The sequence below is a fragment of the Camponotus vicinus genome, unplaced genomic scaffold, assembly GCF_025532165.1.
Source record: "Camponotus vicinus isolate PSW18456_S1 unplaced genomic scaffold, iyCamVici1.0 SCAF_14, whole genome shotgun sequence".
Taxonomy (NCBI): domain Eukaryota; kingdom Metazoa; phylum Arthropoda; class Insecta; order Hymenoptera; family Formicidae; genus Camponotus; species Camponotus vicinus.
In genome coordinates, this window is record NW_028141950.1 from 12,194,555 (window position 1) to 12,216,465 (window position 21,911).

Below are 21,911 nucleotides of genomic sequence, written 5' to 3' on the forward strand. Positions count from 1 at the left end.
CGGCAGGAATTAAGTTTACCACCTAATATAAATATTTAGACAGTTTTGTTTTAAATATTAAGTGCTATTTCTTTCTTTAAAAATTCATTTTAATCATAAGATATGTTTTCAATTTATTAAATATTTTACTCATAGTAAATAAAGAACCGTTCTAATTGTCTTCAACGCTTGACTCAACACTAGACTCAACACTAGATTATTATTTATAAATTACTTTTATTTAACATGACTAAATTGTCACTGTATTTTGTTGCGTATCGTTTGCAATTGATATTATGATAAATTCAAAAAAATATTTCCATTGATAAAATCATGTAAAACTGATTAAAGTTACTTTAAAAAAGTAATCTTTTTCCTAAGTAAATTTATTAATTATCAATTTTACATGAACTTTTTTCTACATTACTTCTTAAAAAATAAAAAATGTTTAATTCTACAAATATGTATTTTATTGTATTTTGGAAAGAGTGGTGTGCTACCATACCAAGTTGTTGGTTATTTAAGGAGTCTAAAATTTTTAAGTGGCCACCAAAATCTAAAAATCCTACCCTTGAAAGCATTAAAGCAACATTGCCAAAAGAAAATTGGAGTACAATTCATTATAACAGGTTTATAGGACCATTTGGTAGGTTTAAAATATCAATGTATTTTATCTTCAGATTTTTAGTATATATTATTTTGAACATATATACAGGGTTTACCAAAAGTGTGGAAACCCCTTAATATTTCGAAAAATACGCATTTAAAAAAAAATGTTTCATACAAAAGTTATAGGGTTTTATGTGGCACATTACACAGCAACATTATTATGACCTCGAATAGCGTTGTCAAGGTTATGTGAAGGTCACCTCCAACTTTTTAAATGGGACACCCTATATGCTTTTGCATATTCTTGTAGCTTATCTCGAGAGCTTTCCAAAATACTATAATTAAGTTAGTTTTCATTAAGTACTTTCCGAGTTATGAGACTTGAAATCATTTCTTAATTTTACATAAACCGTAAAATATCTTGTAAAATATTCATTTTTCGATTATCTTACCTTAATACTTTTATGTACAAAATAATGAGAGGAATCAATTGGTGAGTAAAGAAAACACGTAGTTATATTTAAGAAAAAATATGTAATTGTTAATTGCAAATTACATTTTCTTTTTTTCGAAACAATTACGTGTTTTCTTTACACCAATTGATTCCTCTCATTATTTTGTACATAAAAGTATTAAGGTAAGATAATCGAAAAATGAATATTTTACAAGATATTTTACGGTTTATGTAAAATTAAGAAATGATTTCAAGTCTCATAACTCGGAAAGTACTTAATGAAAACTAACTTAATTATAGTGTTTTGGAAAGCTCTCTGAGATAAGCTACAAGAATATGCAAAAGCATATAGGGTGTCCCATTTAAAAAGTTGGAGGTGACCTTCACATAACCTTGACAACGCTATTCGAGGTCATAATAATGTTGCTGTGTAATGCGCCACATAAAACCCTATAACTTTTGTATGAAACATTTTTTTTTAAATGCGCATTTTTCGAAATATTAAGGGGTTTCCACACTTTTGGTAAACCCTGTATATTCAAAATAATGATATATATATATATATATATATATATATATATTATTTTGGAGCTACATATAATGAAGCCAGAGATATTGAAATCCAAGCTCTTAATATTTCGACTAATGACGAAGATGCGTTTGAAGCAATCACAAATAAAGCAACTATTTGTAAGCCACTTCCCATGAAACGTGCAATCAATAAACCACGCCGACTTTGTTCTTCCGATGAAGAATATGATAAGAAATCATGTAAGTATTTAAAGTCATTTTAATTTTACAATATTTTAAATTAAGAAATAAAAACATTTTACTTTTTAATATTTTCTCTTAAAATGTTATAAAGCTCTATTTCTCATATATGTATTGTGACGTGACACTTGGCGGTCCGTCACAAGGATCGCGAGATCCGACCGAGAATGAATTTGGGCCCTCGTTCTCCCCTAATTTAGGGAGAGAGCGGCTATTGGAGGCGAGATTATACTCGCCTTCCGTGCGTACAAATTTATTTGTTAGCGTTAAGATTAGGCTTAAGAGCGGGCACGATGGGAAACGCTGACGGGATCTCATCCGGTGGCTCAAAATTGAGGAAGAAGTACAGGATACAAGGAAACGGGCGAGCGGAGGCGCCGACTAAAAGGAACACGCCAAGCTAAGTATTATTATTTAATTGCGTCAATAATAAAGTCCACTTAAGACTACCGCTGCCGCCCCTGTAAACATTCACATGCCCAGCAGGTACGGGGAACAATTGAGGGGAAGGCCAACCAGCGGACGAAAACTGACACTGAGACCCCGAGTCGGAGTCATCTCGGCCGGAACAGCGCTAAAGAAGAACATTCTAAATAACGGCGAGTGGCTGCCGAAAGTATCCCTCCTGACGGGCCTCGACGAGAGGAATTATGGAAAATAAAAGAGGAAACGGGGTGCGACAAGCACATGTACAGCCCTGAAAGCCGCAGGATTAAATGGGCCACACGACGATCCTGAGGGTTGCGGAAGCGCCACAGGTGGCCTAGTTACGCATTAATTTGCTAGCGTGATTCCGACGGGCCTTCCGCTCGCCACTGTTCGGCGGACCGGCGAAGGGAACGACGGCCCAAAATCATCGATCCGACACGTGGATGCCGAGAGCACGGAGAACCGCAAGAAGTCACCGGTGAGACAAGCGTCGACCCCATCTGGCCGTCTTTGTTAAATAATTCAGGTAGAATTAGCTCGAACAATGTCGGTGCCGTATAGCTGCCGTCATTAAATTTATTGTGAAATTCCTTTTCTGCGTTCTCGATATTTGCGTCTTAGAGTACGACGGCCGGCCGAAAGACTTTGTTCGAGCTTTCGTAAAATTAAGTGCCCTCTCTCCCAGTTGCGCGCCGACAGTCACTGTAAATGTTTATTTGTACAATTATTACTGTTAGCTGTAAAACTTTGTCTGTTAAAAGTACTGTAACCGAGCTCACACACAAAGGCGATTGCGATATCCAATAACCGACAAATACATCGCGGCATCGGCTCGCATATTTCCGAGGCTCAAGTCATTTGATACTTTATTGTTATTGATAGTTTTTCGTGTCTCGATTCAACCATCTCTGTTAGATACGTTACTAGTCGCTAAATTTTTTTGTTGAAGCAGCAGATCTGTATAATCGGTTCGCATCTATATTCGCTTCTGTTAACTGCGTGTGCGGCGGGTAGATCCATTATTATAATTAATTATTTCTATTCACGAAAGACGGATGTCATTAAAGGAGTCGACACCGCGGTGCTCATTATTAAAAGTTATTTGGGGATTCGTAGCTGCCGAAACTCTAACAAGTCTCGTTTAGCGCGGAATTCCGGGACTTTTCTTGTATGCTTTTTTTCTGCCGCGTGACATATGATACCGCGGTGATCGCGCTCGAATGCCGGCCCGTCGCTGCCGGCTAATAATCGGATAATCAATATTATAAAACCGCTTTGCATCTACACGAATCTGTCTGTCATTAAAATTTATTCATATGTTAAATATATTAATTCTTGTTATTATAATATTATGTTTTTTTTGCAGCCACCTTGTATTCTCGATCCTTCCTTGTGAATTATTAAAACGGACCGCCCCTCTACCAATTTCGAGACGGGGCTAGCCGAGCGTCCGTCGCGGTTTTTCTGAGAGCTTTGCATTTTTTTCGTGTATACTGCCGATACGTTAAATTTTATTAGAGTGGTGCGGATTCCCGCACCTGGCGCCCATATATTTTACTTTGGAGAAGAAACACTTTTCTTTTATATTAGAAGATCGCGCCAAAGGTGTGCCGTGGGCCATTATCACCGGTCATTTAATGTCATTAGCCCTTAATAAATTAACGGTCACAGTATATATTTTTATAGATGTTAGAAATAAAAGACTTCCGAAATTTCAAAAAAATAATATTCCTCTAGGTGAAGATAAAGATTCTAATGAAAAATCTGATGAAGCTGCAGAACAAATTCTAAAACCTCACAGTAAGTCATTAAAAGAAATTAACTGATTAATTATAAATTAATAATAATATATTAATTTAATAGTTTATTTAATAGTTTATTTAATTTATTCATTTATTAATTTAATAGACCCTCATTTTCTTATAGATATCCAAAAGAGTTTCCAAAACCTCCAACCAATTATATTTTAAAGAATAAAAATAAGGAATTTACAAGCGAAGATGAAGCACATAATAATAAAATTTTGAATATAATCGATTATTTTAATGTTATTTACTTTAAAATTTTGATTAAATTTATTATTCGTTTATTCAATAAAACTTAAAATTTAAATTTTGAAAAAATGCATTTAATCAATTCTTCCACAGGTGTAGCAAAGTGTTTTGTTGACAACGAAAACAATAACAAAAGGATTTGAAAGTCAACCTTTGGAATATGGAGATTTTTTTAGTCAGGATCCACTTTTAACGAAACAATCTCAACGAACAAACAATAATGTTGAATCAAATAATGAAATATACAGGGTGTTTCATTTTAATCCGACCAGTCGAATATCTCGAAAACCAAGCCCGGGAGAGAAAAATATTTCAGACAAAAGTTGTTTGGTTTCGAGGGGGCCATAAGATGGTGACAATGATTTGACCTTGAACAGTCATTTGAAGGTCACATAAAGGTCACCTTAAATTTCTTAAATGGAATACCCTATATATTTGTGCACATTCTTGTAGCTGACATCGAGAGCTTTCCAAAACACTATAATTAAGTACCTTTTCGTTAAGTACTTTTTGAGTTATGAGGCTAAATAATTTCTTAATTCTACATAAACCGTAAAATATCTAGTAAAATATTCATTTTTCGATTATCTTACCTTAATACTTTTACGTACAAAAAAATGAGAGGAATCAATTGGTGTAAAGAAAACACATAGTTGTTTTGAAGAAAAAATATGTAATTTGCAATTAACAATTCCATATTTTTTCTTAAAAACAACTATGTGTTTTTTTTACACCAATTGATTCCTCTCATTATTTTGTACATAAAAGTATTAAGGTAAGATAATCGAAAAGTGAATATTTTACAAGATATTTTACGGTTTATGTAAAATTAAGAAATTATTTCAAGCCTCATAACTCAAAAAGTACTTAACGAAAAGGTACTTAATTATAGTGTTTTGGAAAGCTCTCGAGATAAGCTACAAGAGTGTGCAAAAATATATAGGGTGTTCCATTTAAAAAAATTGAAGTGACCTTCACGTGACCTTCAAATGACTCTTCAAGGTCAAACCAATGATACCATCTTATGGCCCCCTCGAAACCAAACAACTTTTGTCTGAAATATTTTTCTCTCCCGGGCTTGGTTTTCGAGATATTCGACTGGTCGGATTAAAATGAAACACCCTGTATACAGGGCGATCCTGAAAAACGTTATGTCTTTAAAATGACGTATTCCTGACACCATTCTAAGACAATTTTTCCTTTACCAAAATTTGATTTGAAGCGTAGTTTTTGAATTATGAGCAAAAATAGTTAGTAAATCACGCGTCGGGTACAGAAGGCAGGCAGGAGCGGCGCGGCGTGCCGCGAGCGCGGGCGCAGCTGACCGCCCGACGGGTGATTATCACCGCATGAGTCGCTAACTATTTTATCTTATAACATAAAATTATGCTTTAAATAAAATTTTGGTAAAGAAGAAAATGTCTTAGAATTACGTCAGAAATACGTGTTCCTTAAAATAACGTTATTTTAATAATGAAAAGTTGTTCCGGATCGCCGGCCGTCCGACGTTGCAATCAGCTGATTGCTACACGCGATGTGTGTATGGCGAAGTGTGTGCGTAAGAGAGAGAGAGAAAGAGAGAGAGAGAGGGAGGGTAGGAGGGACAGACATTCATACACACGCACGCACTTTTTTCTCGCTCTCTTTCTCTCTTTTACGCAACACTCATACACTCTCTCATTCAGTCTCTCACTCACACTCTCTCGGTCACTCACTCACTCACTCACCTGCTTACTCACTTGCTCACTCACCTTGTAGCAGCGTAGCGAATCTTCATGCTATGTATTGTTGTTATCTGCTGCACGGTTATGATTGCTAGAGATGCGCGACACATCGAAATTTTTTCGATTATTAATCTCACACTCGATTGACACAATACAGATTACACGATAACGAGTTTACTGCTTATTCACTCACTATTGATTTATCGATACCAAAAATTACTTTCAAAGAAACGCGAATGCAAACAACACATGACTCGACGCGAAGCGACGGACCGCGGAGACTGCGCGACCACAAGAGTTATGTTGCCAGAAACGCGACACGCGACATCTAACAAACGACTTGCGCGTGGCGCGTGATTGACGCGAGATAAGACGAACGATCGGCTAAAACCTTCGCATTGCGAATGCGGTAGAAAACATGAAACGTATAATGACATACTTAAAAAATTAATTATTTATTATAAATAATAACTATTTCTAATTATAATAAATAATAATTATTTATTTCTTTATTTATTTATTTCTTTATTTATTTATTTATTTCTAATTATAATAAATAATAATTATTTATTATAATTAGAAATAGTTATTATTTATAATTCTTTGAAAGTAATTTTTGGTATCGATAAATCAATAGTGAGTGAATAAACAGTAAACTCGTTATCGTGTAATCTATATTGTGTCAATCGAGTGTGAGATTAATAATCGAAAAAATTTCGATGTGTCGCGCATCTCTAGCAATCATAACCGTGCAGCAGATAACAACAATACATAGCATGAAGATTCGCTACGCTGCTACAAGGTGAGTGAGCAAGTGAGTAAGCAGGTGAGTGAGTGAGTGAGTGACCGAGAGAGTGTGAGTGAGAGACTGAATGAGAGAGTGTATGAGTGTTGCGTAAAAGAGAGAAAGAGAGCGAGAAAAAAGTGCGTGCGTGTGTATGAATGTCTGTCCCTCCTACCCTCCCTCTCTCTCTCTCTTTCTCTCTCTCTCTTACGCACACACTCCGCCATACACACATCGCGTGTAGCAATCAGCTGATTGCAACGTCGGACGGCCGGCGATCCGGAACAACTTTTCATTATTAAAATAACGTTATTTTAAGGAACACGTATTTCTGACGTAATTCTAAGACATTTTCTTCTTTACCAAAATTTTATTTAAAGCATAATTTTATGTTATAAGATAAAATAGTTAGCGACTCATGCGGTGATAATCACCCGTCGGGCGGTCAGCTGCGCCCGCGCTCGCGGCACGCCGCGCCGCTCCTGCCTGCCTTCTGTACCCGACGCGTGATTTACTAACTATTTTTGCTCATAATTCAAAAACTACGCTTCAAATCAAATTTTGGTAAAGGAAAAATTGTCTTAGAATGGTGTCAGGAATACGTCATTTTAAAGACATAACGTTTTTCAGGATCGCCCTGTATACAGGGTATTAATCTCTATAAAAATTTTCTCTGCAGCACATATACAAAATAATACTGACCGACAAAACGAATGACGTACGTTTGAACATCATGAATTATGTTGCGGTAAGAACAATTATGAACTTCTTATCTGTTGGTTGATTAAATTGTAATATATCCGATTTCTTTTTATAGTATCCTGTCGTAGATATTCAGATAATTAAAAAAACAAATTCAGTTTATCTTCTTGTATTGGATATGAGTAATGAAGCACCTCGCGACCATGCTACCAATAATCTTGCTTTTAACTTGCCTATTACATCAGAAAAAGAATTGAAAGACTTTGAAATATTACTAAAAGAAGATGCTGCAGCTCGGTCACAATATGTGAGTGATTTCATATTGTATTTCAAAATTTATTTTACATTTTAGCGTATATATTTCTTATTAAACTATGTTTTATCAATTATTTCTAATGTATTTTTCTATAATTTTTTTACATTGAAAATGTCCTTACATATTTTAACTAAAGTTAAATATCATTGCATCACAGAAAAAAATGATAAAAAATATTGGTGGTACAACTTTCCAAAAACATGTACGAAATGCTTTAACTGCTACCTTAACTGATCAAATGGCATATAAAATGTCATGGACAGGACAAAAAAATTCGCTAATGGTAAAAGAAATGAAGGTTATGGATTTGATAATTGGTATTTATCTTTTTGCATACTATTTTATTATTTGCTTATTGTTCGCGAGCGGAATCCGACAGTGCGACGACAGGAACGGAAGGTCTTTCAGTGAAAAAGTGCGCGCCACGTTCACACTCAAAACAGACGTTTATTACAGTCAAGAATAAAAAAGGTGTTCAGTGCAGTGATTGCGAGAATGAGACAGCGGAGTTTAACAGTGAGAGCGGTTTTACAAAAGCGATTAATCGTAGTCCAAGCGGAATAGCGGTCGTTATAAGCGATTCGATTTTCGTATTATTAGAGAAGAAAGCGGAAGTCCGAGTGAGTAAGTGGTCGTATAGCGAAATAGCGGTTTTAATCAGCGGTTTAACAAAAGATGCGGTTCAGCGAAAAGTACGACTTCGACTTGCTCGCGTGCGGTGCCCGTTATAAGGCGAGCGGAATCTTGGGCCCGTTGCGACGTGGCCCAATAAATTTAATTATTTAGCGGTGATCTCAGGGCGCCGCGCGTAATTGGCCGCCGATGAGGTCTGAGGTAGACAATTCTTTAATTGTCATGCGCGCAACCTTTTTCTATCAGCTGATTGGCAATCGTGACGTATGGGCGCGCATGCCCATACGCCTCCCTGATTTTGTCGACGGTTGCTTTGTTATTGTGAACGTTTATGACACGCGTTTTTTATGAGTTGAAAAAATGAGAGATAACGGGAACGATCGAGTTTTTCTTGACAAATAGAGATTTCGAGAAGCTTCTCGACGCCCGTTAATTCTGAATTCTGAGATTTTTATAACGTCGAACAAGCGGATATTTGTTTATGCGAATTTTTAACTGGGATGATTTTTATGATTTTCGAACATCCCGCCCGCCTCGTCAGTACATGACGAAATTTGTGAGTGTGTTCGTGTACGGGCAGGTGTCGCGAACGGTTCCATCGATGAGCTGTTAATCGCGATTAATGAATGGAATGCGATAGTGACGTAGTACAAAGACACGTGTTGCTCAGTTCATTCGAGTCTTTCGCGAGAATGAGTGACGCGTGAATGTGAAGAAATATATACAGCGGTGGATAATGTGAAATGTACAGAGTGATTTAGTGAATAATCTCGCGAATGTAGTGAAATTCAAGAATGATCGTAAAAATTAACCGTGTGCGGTGTAACGGGAGTGGAGCGATTAGTTTTATACATCGAATAAAAATGCGCGGGGACAGCTGAGTAAGTGACAATGAAATCACGCGATGAAAATGAGATACGGATAGTACGGCTAAGACAAGACGAAAGAAACGCTGAATGAATATGACGGAACAATACGATATATACAATATATACAGTGACGCGCGAGAACGCCACGCGAAGAGGACGATGCTCGGATACTACCCGTCCATGTACGGGCGAGTCTCCTTGATTCCCGGTAGAAGAACGATTTTAACTATCAGACGAACGAGCTCTGAGGTGGAGGTTCGAACGGTCACGACGCGGACTGTGCCGTCATTTCCCGGATGCAGCTTGATAATTCGCGCGAGGGGCCATCGGGTTGGTGGAGTGGCTTCCGAACGAATAAGGCACAACGCTCCGATCTCCGGGGCAGGTTCGTCCTTGAGCTATTTTGGTCGAGGTGCCAAAGTGTGGATGTACTCCTGCGACCATCGCTGCCAGAAGTGGTCACGCATTTGCTGGAGTAGCTGCCATCGTGACAGAGTGTTTGATGCCTCCTTGAGTAGTGAAGGTTCAGGAACGGCCAGCAGAGGGACGCCGATCAGAAGATGCCCTGGAGTCAGTGCGGAGAGGTCGTCTGGATCATTTGATAGGGCCTGCAATGGACGAGAATTTAAGCATGCTTCGATTTGAGCCAGAAGAGTACTCATCTCTTCGAAGGTGAGTGTTGTCTCTCCTATCACCCCATCGTAAATGATATTTCGTCGACTTCACCGCCGCCTCCCAGAGACCTCCAAAGTGCGGCGCGGCAGGAGAATTAAAGCGCCACGATATACCCTCCTTGGCTATTTCCTGAGAGATGCGACGGCCGTCGGAAGAAGACGCACGAAAGAATTCTCGCAGCTCCCTGTCCGCGCCGACGAAGTTCGTTCCGCAATCCGAGTACATTTCTTTGCACAGTCCTCGACGGGAAACGAACCTGCGAAATGCGGCGAGGAATGCGTCTGATGAGTAGTCAGAAACTACATCAAGGTGGACTGTCCTGGAACAAAGACAAACGAACACAACTATGAACGCCTTGTGCGCTCGCTGTCCTCGCCCTTTGGTTGTGCGAATGAATATCGGGCCAGCATAGTCAACTCCTGTCCTCAGAAAGGGACGTGCGGGAGTAACTCGTCCTCGAGGGAGGTCGCCCATGAGAGGCTGCGGGGTGTTGGCTCGCTAGCGAGTGCACGTCATGCATCGGTGCAGCATCCGCTTGACCACGGCTCGACCTTGTGGGACCCAGAAGCGGAGGCGGAGGAGCCCCAGAGTGAGCTGCGTGTCTCCATGTAGCGTCCGACGATGGCAAGACTCTATGATGAGCTTGGAGAGCCATGAAGCGGGCGGCGCTATCAGGGGTGCCGTTCGTCGTAGGATAGCATTGCATGTTTCAGACGGCCGCCAACACGCAAAATTCCGTTGTCGTCGATGAAAGGATGCAGTCTGGCTAGATGGCTACTACGAGGCATTGGACGTGACTCTCGTGCTGCGGCGAGTTCAGCGGCGTAGTGAACTCCTTGGACGATTCTGAGCCAACAAAGCAGGGCTGCGTCGAGCTCGTCCGGGAGTAGCGTCGTATTGGGAGAACGGCAGGCGGCTCGACGTCAACGATGACACCAAGCAGAGACCCGTAAGAGTCTTTGTAGAGTTGAAAACCGGAGAAGGATTTCCGGCTCTGGTCTGTTCTTGCTGGTGGCTGCTAATGCTGTTATTCTCTTTTCAGGAACATTGGTCATCGATGCCTCGTCGTCGTTGTCCGGCCATAGAGACGAGTTCATGCGCAGCCATTTGGGACTATTCCACCAGAGAGGATGATTCAGGTCCCTTGGAGCGATTCCTCTGGATGCGCAGTCGGCGGGATTGTCTTGACCAGGGACGTGCCTCCATAGTGCCTCGGGAAGCCGTTGCTGAATCAGAGACACTCGGTTGGCCACGTAGGTTTTCCATCGAGAGGCGTGCCCCTTAATCCAGTGGAGGGCGACCTTGAAGTCGGACCAGAAATATACTGGCGCCGTGGGCAAATCTAGCGATGAGCGGAGGTGTTGCGCCAGATTCGTCAACAAAGAGACGGCGCAGAGTTCCAGTCGTGGAAGCGACACGGGCTTTATGGGGGCGACTTTACTCTTCGCTGCGAGTAGATGGATAGAGGTTGCATTGGCGCTAGCTACGCGGAGATAGACGACAGCGGCGAATCCTCGCTCGGACGCGTCGGCGAACCCGTGGATTTGAATTAGCGGGTCCTGATGGCCTGTGCTCAATCAACGTCTTATGCGGAGCCCCTCGAGCAAATGGAGCTCGGAAAGGAGGCGCTGCCAGTGTTGAGCGTTGGGAGTGTCCTCCGTTGGGAGTGGAGTGTCCCAATCCAGTCTCTTCAACCAAGTTGATTGTATCAGAATTTTGGCGCGAATAATGACCGGAGCGAGCCATCCCAAGAGGTCAAATAACCGAGCCGTCTCCGCCAGGACTCGTCTCTTCGTAACTCGCCAGTGATTCGAGGTTGGATCGCGAATGAGAAGTCGTCGCTGGCAGGATGCCAGCGCAGGCCCAAGGTGGAATGCACCTCGTTCTCCCAGGAGTGGTGCGCCTGTTGGAGGCGATGCTCCAGAGGGATACCATCAAGAATTGCCTCGCTGTTCGCTGTCCACTTTCGCAGCGGTAACCCGCTCGCCGTGCAGAGCTCTCGGAGTTCTGCCTGCAAGGTTACCGCATTGCGCAAGGTGTCCGCTCCAGTGATCACGTCGTCCATGTAACAATCATGTCGCAGGGCGGCTGATCCTCTTGAGCCCCGTGCTTCTTCGTCCATCGCAAGTTGACGAAGTGTTCGAACAGCGAGGAACGGAGCGCAGGCAAGCCCTTCACGGTGTTCAGCTCGTACTCTTGGATTCTGTCGGTAGCCTTTGAGCGCCAAAGTATCCGCTGGAAGCGGCGGTCATCTGGATGGATGAGTATTTGCCGGAACATTTTCTCAATATCAGTGACGAAAAAGAAGCGGTGTCGGCGCCAGCGAAGAAGGACATCGGCTAGTGCCGGTAATAAGTTTGCACCCATCAACAGGTGCTTGTTGAGAGAGTCTCCGGAAGTGGTGCGTTGTGAGCCGTTGAACACGACACGAAGTTTGGTGCAGGAGTTGGATTGGCGGAGAACTCCGTGATGAGGTAGGTAACATCCGGAGGTACTGACCGTATTCACAGCGCCCATGTGTTTCAGCTGCTCGTACTCCTGCATAAATGCTAGATAGAGGACACCAAAGTCAGGGTCCTTCCTGCACCGAAGTTCCATGGCAGTCAAGAGGCTCTCGGCAGGTTTCCGGGTCTCACAGAGCGATGTTGGCAAGGACGAGAAGGATAGTCGCACGACGTATCTTCCGGACGCAGTTCGCTGGTGAGTACGCGCGAAAAGAGTCTCGCACTCCTCCTCCTCTGGCGTGAGTGCGACTGGGGCGGATAGTTCCTTTTCCTGCTCCCAAAAGTTATGCACCAGCTGGGTCAGTTCTCGATCGACAGTGCATTGCAGAGAGTTGCGGGGACCTTGAAAGGACGCTGTGCTGGATCCCCCTGACAGGATCCACCCCAGGGCGGTTTTCTGAGCGACGAGATCTTGAGAACCACCCTTGCGCAGGCCGACTTCGAGGATGCTTGAGCAGACTTCAGCGCCTAACAGCAACTCGACCGGATCGTGCTCCAGATACCTGGGGTCGGCGAGCTCAAGATCACGGACGTGAGGCCAAGGGGTAAGGCTCCTTACCGACGAGCCTTGATATGCCGACAGGCGCGGTAGCACAAAGGCGACGGTTGTAAAATACAAGCTGTTATTAAATCATGGTTACAACACGCTGGCGATCGTCTTCCGAAAGAAGAAAGAACAAACAAAAAATAAAAATAAGCATTTAAGATAAGATTAGATTTTCCATTAGATCATATTAAGTCATAAATATTCAAATTACCATATTTTAGGTCAAATATACAAATTACATATTTTATGTCAAGCATATCTGAATAATATGGAAACAAACATATATTTTTTTTAAGTGATTATATGTACACACACAGACACGCACGCACGCACGCACACACATATGCATCTATGTATGTGTGTGTGTGTGTGTGTGTGTGTGTGTACGTGTGTGTGTGTGTGTGTGTGTGTGTGTGTGTGTGTGTGTGTGTGTGTGTGTGTGTGTGTGTGTGTACGTGTGTACGTGTGTACGATGTACGTATGTACGTGTGTACGTGTGCATGTATGTACGTATGTACGTATGTACGTATGTATGTATGAGTAGGTTTACTAGGAGTTCTAACCCAGGTCCTCTCAGGGGGGGTGAGGCGCGAGGGGAACCGTGGCGCGGGGCGAGTGACGTCACGCGCGGGGAAGGAGGAACTGCGGCGCGCGGTGAGTGACGTCACACGCGGGGAAGGGGAATCCGCGGCGCGACCGATGGACGAGAGGTCCGCAAGGAGAAGGAGGATCCGCGGAAAGAAGACGGTACGAAGCTGCGAAAAGGATAGCGCTACGTGTGGGAAAAGGATAGCGCTAAGTGTGCGAAGAGGACAGTGCGACAAGGATGTCATCAACGTGCGACAAGGATGGCATGGGACAAGGATGACGCATTGTAAGATGATGCATAGGTGGGAGAAGGACCCTCTCTGAGGGTGGCTGGAGAAAGATAGGGATGTATGTGGGAGGAGGTCGGACGTGTCTTTACGCCCATTTGATCAACGAGCGACAGAATCCATCCGTGGCAACGGCATTGACGCATATCCTGTGGAGAGAGCATTCACACATTTTTCAGCCTAACGAATAATTGCTAGAAAACAATATTCGCAGACTAGAAAAATATGTGAGGCGCAAGTGGCTGGATCGGGAATCGAACCCGAGTCTTTCGCTTTCCGGGCAACTGCTCTAGACCACTGAGCTATCCAGACCTCACACCTAATGCTGCTTTTTAACACAGTGATATGCGACTCCAGAGCGATGTTGGTATCTTGCTCGATGGATGCAATGCCGATTGCCATGGAGGATCCTTGAAAAGGTCGCTCGCTGACCAAATAAGTGCCGGTGGAGGTATTCGCGTACATGCTGGCTTCCGACTGGCCTTCCGTATAAAACGGCACCGACGAGCACAACGCCGTAGAGTGACCACATCCCCCAAGATCCCTCTAGTATATATTAAAATCCCCACTGTACCAAATAGCAGTGGCGGATGGACCCTAAGATAGGGCCGGGGCAGGCCTCCAGAAACCCCTCCACCTTGTCGTGGTGGAGAGGCTTAGGCCGCCCCGGGTCTCCGGGCCCCCACTTCGACGCTTTCGCGTCGGGGGGGCCCGGGGATCCGGGGCGACTGACTGAGAGTCCACATTGCACTTCCCTCCCCGGAAGGGGAGGAAGGGGAGTTCCGCTCCCTCCGGGCGCCTTGGCCCATAGCGGATAGGGGAAGGAAAACCCTGATTTCAAATCCGGCTGGAGGGGTGCCGTGACGGGTGGGATAATACCCTGACCCCTCACCTTCTTCCTTATGTGTTCCTCCCTTCCCTAGATATCCCGTCTACATTTCTCTACTCCTCCCCCACCTATCCTTTATTTCCTACCCCATACCTCTTTTCCTGGTATGTGTGTATTGTATGTTGTATGAATGAGGATGGTGATCCTTAAAATCACCCCAGAGAGGCGCACTCTGGTGCAAAAACGCACTTTACATGAAATATGGAGCCAAAAGAGACGATTATTACCACCTCAGCCGGGTCGGATACGGCAGGGGTTGGCGAGCTGCGCAATGTCATCCCAGTTGCGCGCCCGTCATCATCCGACGATGGGCAACGCGTGGTGTATGTGGCGGGCACCGCGCCGGATACGGCTACCGTCACCGCATTTCCTGAGGAAGAGAGCACAGTAATAAATGTTACGCAATGCTCAATGACGGAACAATCAGTTCCAAAAATGGTAGAGTCTATAGATCGCCCGCGCCAAGGCTCTAGTGATACATTAATTATGACTCCTACTTTTGAAAAAACCATGGAGATTCCTTCTTCAGAGGCCCCAGTAAGCTGGGTTAATATAGTGGAGGAGGAGGAGAAGATACTTACAGAGAATCCCAAACCTCCAATTGAAACGGAAATGGAAGTCGAGGACGCATCCACCCGTACTGCGATCAAGCGCAAGAAAGAGCGCAATTTCGAATCGGATTCACTGGATGAAAGCGCATCGGATACGACCAAAGGTCCCAGGCTTCGGGCTCGCCCACTCAGGAAGCGGACCCCGATCTCGGCCCCAGATAATGCTGCCACAATGAGTAAAGACTGTGAAGTCTTAACTGGCTCCAATCCAGATAGTGCCCCATCTGGCACAGACAGAGAGGATGGACGGGGTAAGGTCGGCCGACCACGCCGAAAAGCAAACGCGGTGGACCCCATAATCGCGGAACTGGACATCCTTAAGAAGACCGGAATTGCTCCTGAACATATTAAAGAAGAGCTCCTCCGGGCTATGACAGCCGCTGAGGTGTGTGCCCAAGCACTGGAATATATCTCCAACATTGAGCTCATACGTACTAAGTGTGGGCGAATTCAGGGTGGTCTGAGCGGTGAGCTCCACAAAAAGACACAGGGGCTTGGAGAGCTTGTGCGCGAGCTCCAATACAAAGCAGAGGCCGCGGGAGATCCTAGTTCTCTTAAAGCCAAAATAGAAGAGCTATTGGAGGTTGCTAAGAAAAGTAAAAAAGATAGGGACAAGGAAGATGAAAGAAGGAAAAGAGAACGCAGTGAATTCCAAGAGATTATCGCAGATCTAAAAAAGGAAAATCAAGAAATTAGGAAAGAAAATCGAGAGATGAAAGCGGAGCTACAGAAGGAAATGCAAGTTATTCGTGCAAGTATAGACAGAGACAATCGACAAAATGTCATACCGGAAAAGAAAGAGGTAAAAGAAAGAGAGTATCCTTTAAAAAGGAGAAGTCTGGATCTCCCGAAACATCTAGGTCGCAAAGAAAGTCGACAGTTAAAGGAGCGACTCAAGCCTCCAGCAAAGAGGATTCTCCTACTGAGAGCACACTTGCATTTCAGCGACTTGAAGAAGATCTCCAAAATGCATATAGAATGACTGGCGGAGATGACTGGCCTAAGTTCGGAGAGTCCTGGTCTTCTCCGTCTCCTCCTATGAGTAAAAAGCGGAAGCTCAATGAAGGAGCTGATTGGAGTATAAATCCTTCGACACAAAGTAGATTGACATGCACATCAGATCGAGAGAATATACCTCCTGTGAATACGGCGTTTCGATACACGCCATCCATTAGACATCCATTGGAAGGGGTACCCAGCACGAGTCGGGGGATCCCAACAATGGTCTTTACCGGCACCGGAAATGCAGCAACGACTGCTGGACTACGGCCGAAAATCCGGTTAAAAGAAAACGTGCAATTGGTGCCTCCCCGCGATGCACATGCGGAGCAAAGGACATCTTGCTAGTATATTAAAAAAGGACAATTCACAAGATTACAGACTAATCGCACAATTACCGCAAGATCAGGTACAAGAGAGACGAGAATGGTTCACTGTCGGAAGAAGAAGTAAGCCTATTCGACAGAAGGATCCAAAAATGTCTAAACGGCAAAGCTTCAAAAACATGATCAAGAGAGAGAAAAAGCGACTCTCTTCAACAGCTACTATCAGTATAAGAGGTAGCAGCGCTGAATTTTCGTACGCGGATGCTCTCAAACAAGCACGGGAGAACATTTCTCTAAAAGACTTAGACATTCAAAATCCTAAGATCAGGAAAGGAATAAGTGGATCCACGATAATCGAGATCTCCGGTCCTGAAAATATTAAAAAGGCTGACCTTCTAGCTGCGGAAATGAGCAAATTGCTTAAACGAGTGGCGAAAGTTTCCCGCCCCAATATAAAAGGAGAAATAAAGTTAGTCGGACTGGACGAATCGATTTCGGCAGATGATGTTCGAGAGGCGATAGCCCTCGAAGGATCCTGTAAGCCAACCGAAATTACAGTCGGACAGATAGGACGAAATAGATCCGGCGATGGTATCGTTTGGGTCAAGTGTCCCAAGACTGCCGCACTAACATTGGCGGAAAAAAAGAAAATACAGATCGGCTGGTCGCGAGTATCAATCGAATTACTTCCGAATCGACCAATACAATGCAATAAATGTTGGAGTCTTGGCCATGTACAGTCCAAGTGCAAATCAAATAAGGATTACACCGGACGATGCTTTCGTTGTGGTGAACCCGGACACACAACAAAGGCATGTAAAAATAAAGTTAAATGCATAATATGTGCAGAGAGACGACTACCCGATAACCATCGCATGGGATCTGACATATGCAGAGCAGCCAAGATTCTTCAGTCACCCCATACGAGCTCTGAAACTAATGTAGATAGTAGTCCTCCTAAGGACACCTCTAGCAGTCCGCCTACAGACGCAGCACAGTTATGTAGCTCCCCTTCTGTAACACCTAGTCCTGAAAATAGTAACAAGGCTAAGAACGATACTGAGACACCCTCGGTGAAGGCACAAAGATCGTCCGAGCGGAGGACGGACGAACAGATGGAAGTCGCCGAGCCGGAATGAATATCTTTGTGTTCCATTTATTTACATATCTACACGGGGGTACTTACAAATCTAGCTTACGACCTAATATGTACATATTTACATGATAAAATTCCTGCAAATAAATCTGAATAACTGCAGGGCGGCGCAAGATCTCATGCTGCAGATGGAAAAGGAATACCACATAGACATGGTACTAATTACGGAACCATAGAGTTCTAGAGGACTCAATGTGGTCCTCTAATAAAAATGATACAGCTTGCATATACCGAAATATGAACGGTTATATGAATACAAGTATTAAAAAGAGACAAGGCCGCTTCTCAATCTCTGTACAGTGGAGAGACCTCGTTGTAATATGCTGTTATATCTCGCCGAATGTTGATGATAACATATTCGAGGAATTCTTGGACGAATTAGATGATAATGTTATGGATGCCCAAGGATATAACATTATCCTTGGGGGTGACTTTAATTCAAAGTCTACGTTATGGGGCTGTCCCCGTACCAATTCACGGGACGATCGCCTCGAAAGATGGTGCGCAAGCAGAGATTTAATTATCGTCAATTCCGGCAATCAGCCCACTTGTATAAGATCGCAAGACTCGTCGATAGTGGACCTAACGTGGTGTAATCCAAGTATTAAATCCCGAATTGTTAACTGGGAGGTTATGAAGTTAGAATCGCTCTCAGACCACGCTTATATTCGCTTTCAGATCAAATTAGACGAGAACTCTTGAATGTCTCATCGTAAAAAGAAATATATTCGGTGGGCGTATAAGAAAATGGATATTGATCGCTTTAGAGAAGCCCTCACCTGGCGATGCATTAATCATACGCACGAAAATGATATCGACAAGATGACCCAATGGACACAAGAGGTAATTACAGATGCGTGTAATTACAGCATGCCGATCGTGGCCCCTGTGCACAAAAAGAGTGTCTATTGGTGGAGCGATCGTATCGCTGAAATGAGGAAATCTTGTTGTCAAGCTAGGAGACGATGGTAAAAGGAGAAGCGGAGAGGACGCATTGAAGTCATACTCGAAAAAGAAGACATATACAGAACGAGGAAAATAGAGTTACGTACGGAAATCAAAAGAGCCAAAGCGAAGGCTTGGAACGAACTCATACAATCAATCGATACAGACCCTTGGGGTCTTCCGTACCGTATAGTGTTAAAGAAATTAAGACGCAGTAGCCCAAGCTTCAGTGAGACTCTCTCTGTAGATGTCCTTGAACAGCTGGTCAACAAGCTGTTTCCACAAGATCCCCAATGGAACGAAGGTGCAGTCAGTGATGAAATAGATGATCCATGGCTCGATGAGTATAATATCAGCATCGAAGAAGTTAGTAATATACTAAAGAAGAAAGCCGGCACTAATAAAGCTCCGGGGATCGACGGAATAAAATCTATTTTCCTTAAGAGAATATCTCCTGAATTCTTGAAGGAGCTAGTGTATATATACAATTAATGTTTACGAAAAGGAATCTTTCCTACACTATGGAAAAAATCATTGCTACTATTAATCCCTAAAGGGGAGCTTAATGCTCCGATTCCTAAGGCGCGCCCTATATGCTTGTTGAGCGAATTGGACAAAATGTTAGAGCGAGTGATAGAGATCAGAATTCAGGATTGGATGGAACACCATCCGGAGTCGCGACTCGCTGCAAACCAATTCGGCTTTCGCAAGCATACTTCTACATGCGACGCGTTATTAGTCGTACAGGAAATCGTCACCGACGCCCGAAGGAACGGAGAAATTGTGGTAGGCATAAGTTTGGATGTTACAAACGCCTTTAATTCGTTGCGCTGGAGTAACATCAGGAATGCAATGAAAGAAAAATGCTTTCCTCAATATATACAAAGGATCATTAGCAGCTATTTGTCCTGTAGGAAAATAGAATACCCTACTATCGAGGGTACCACAATTACGAGAAGCGTTACCGCTGGAGTTCCACAGGGATCGGTCCTCGGACCGACCCTGTAGAATATCACTTACGACTACGTGTTGAGAACGCCACTCGAGGATGATACCTTCGTACTTGGCTATGCCGATGACACCTTCATCATGTCAAAAGCAGCGACGATCGAAATGGCTATAGCCAAAGCCAATCTGCAAACCAGTAAAGTCATTGGTCGCATCAAAACTCTAGGACTGCAGATCGCAGCAAACAAAACAGGGGTGATCGTTTTCCACACCAAGTCTAGGACTAAAAATAAGGATATTTATAATATATACAAAATGCACATAATATTTACAATATATACATAGAACGTGAGTTAGTAAACATAGAACCCACAGTAAAATATCTTGGGCTAATGCTGGACAAAGACTGGTCCTTTATCGACCATTTCAATTACATAGAGAATAAAATCTCACGGGTAAGTCGGGCCCTTTGCACACTTATGCCTAACCTGCGCGGCCCAAGAGAAAAGAAACGCAGATTGTATGCGCATGCAATCGCATCCATTATAAATTATGGAGCTCCAATTTGGAGCGAGTCCACTACTAATAGGAAAATTAGAAAAAAATTACGTCGTATACAACGCGTAATTGCAATAAGAGTGATCGCCGGCTACAGGACAATATCTACCGACGCCTCACTCCTCCTGGCAAGAATAGTTCCGGCCGATATACACGCGGCATACTTTCGTCGCGTGTTTCTACGTGTGCACGAGCTCAAAAGACTGAAATTATGGAACACACTAGAAGAAAAAGAGATAAAGAGAGAAGAGGAAATCTTGATGAGAAGGAGGATATTCCTACAACGACGTGATGTAGCTGGGGCACGCACGTGTCAAGCTATAGAACCAATTTTGGATCCATGGTTGGACAGAACGTACGGAGAGTTAACTTTCCACGCAACGCAATTGATCGCTGGTCACGGTTGTTTCCAATCATACTTGAACCGTATCGGAAAAGCAATAACTCCTATATGCGTTTTCTGCGAACTGGAGGATGATACACCCGATCATACCCTCCAGCGCTGCGCTGAATGGAGCGATCAAAGAGAACTTCTCCGCAGCTTGGTCGGCCAAGATCTGACAATCGGCACACTTATAAGACAGATGTTAACATCCGAGGAAAATTGGGAGGCGTTCGTGACCTTCGCCGAAACGGTCATGCTCGCCAAGGAAGAGGAGGAGCGCGCTCGCGAACGCCGGCGCGAAGATGATAACGACGAGAATGTGCCATGAATCGACACAAATTGAAAGCGACGGCTATCGATTATTAAATCAGAAACGAAGGGTCACCTATTATCCTAACTACGACTACCTATATATCTCAAAAGTAGAAAGTCCATGACGTCACACTTATACATCACACACAATACATGGACTTTAATACATGCAACACATACTAGAACTATGCACACACACACAATCACAGGGGAGGGGTATACGGAGGGTGGAGAGCCGGAGTAGGAGTGGGTTGGAGGTAGGGATTTCCGGGGTGATAGGACGGGGGGAAGGGTTTACACACACACACATACACATATACACACACATACACTGATTTACACTCACATTACATATACGGACTACTGCAGAATACTCGATTCACTCGATCCTTAGATAGACAGATTATCTGACTATGGAAGCCTCGAGGCATGTATGCATAATTTACAACACATACTACACATGCACATACGCACACACATACATATATACACATTCACGCGAACACACACAACATCATCAACGTATACACACCAATATATATACACATAGACACATGCACACACGCACACGTGTATACTTGCCTCGGGGTCGCCTTACCGAAGATACCCGGAAAGGAGGAGGTCTAACGACCACACGGCACAGACTCCCGGGCGGGTAATGCGTAAACGGGTGGGGACTTAGCCATCCAGGAGGAACGTAATTTAAAAAAAGGTGGGAGAAGGACGATGCAAAGATAAGTGAGTGAGTGAGTGGTAGCGACGAGCATATGAAAGAGAGAGAACGATAACGCGTACGAAAGAGAGAACGATAATAGCGCAAAACAATGCGTGCGAGAGAGAGAGAATCATAGCGCAAG

General features: G+C 43.5%; 2 protein-coding genes and 1 pseudogene across 2 annotated transcripts; 2 read left to right on the plus strand and 1 right to left on the minus strand.

The window, feature by feature from the left end:
• Window positions 1-441: 441 nt before the first annotated feature.
• On the plus strand, window positions 442-8,553 carry LOC145964898 (uncharacterized; annotated as a pseudogene).
• Window positions 8,554-10,922: 2,369 nt separating this feature from the next.
• LOC145964899 (uncharacterized) lies at window positions 10,923-14,905 on the minus strand. The gene is made up of 4 exons (XM_083088055.1): window positions 14,901-14,905; window positions 12,363-13,123; window positions 11,803-12,234; window positions 10,923-11,446 (listed from the first exon to the last, which is right to left on the minus strand). The coding sequence occupies exons 1-4, from the start codon at window positions 14,903-14,905 to the stop codon at window positions 10,923-10,925; spliced, it is 1,722 nt and encodes a 573-aa protein (XP_082944181.1).
• A 5,712-nt stretch (window positions 14,906-20,617) lies between these two features.
• On the plus strand, window positions 20,618-21,070 carry LOC145964900 (uncharacterized). Its single transcript, XM_083088056.1, has one exon. It carries the CDS (start codon window positions 20,618-20,620, stop codon window positions 21,068-21,070), a length of 453 nt encoding a protein of 150 aa, XP_082944182.1.
• The last annotated feature ends 841 nt before the right edge of the window (window positions 21,071-21,911 follow it).

What these genes read in the sequence shown, in the direction of transcription:
- LOC145964899 (XM_083088055.1), bottom strand. An exon ending in CAACAAGCACCTGTTGATGG is followed by an intron (nt 12,235 to 12,362) that starts GTGCAAACTTAT and finishes CGCCGCTTCCAG; the next exon opens with CGGATACTTTGGCGCTCAAA. An exon ending in GATCCAACCTCGAATCACTG is followed by an intron (nt 11,447 to 11,802) that starts GCGAGTTACGAA and finishes ATCTACTCGCAG; the next exon opens with CGAAGAGTAAAGTCGCCCCC.
- LOC145964900 (XM_083088056.1), top strand. Translation starts at nt 20,618, where the DNA reads ATGAGAAGGAGGATATTCCTACAACGACGTGATGTAGCTGGGGCACGC.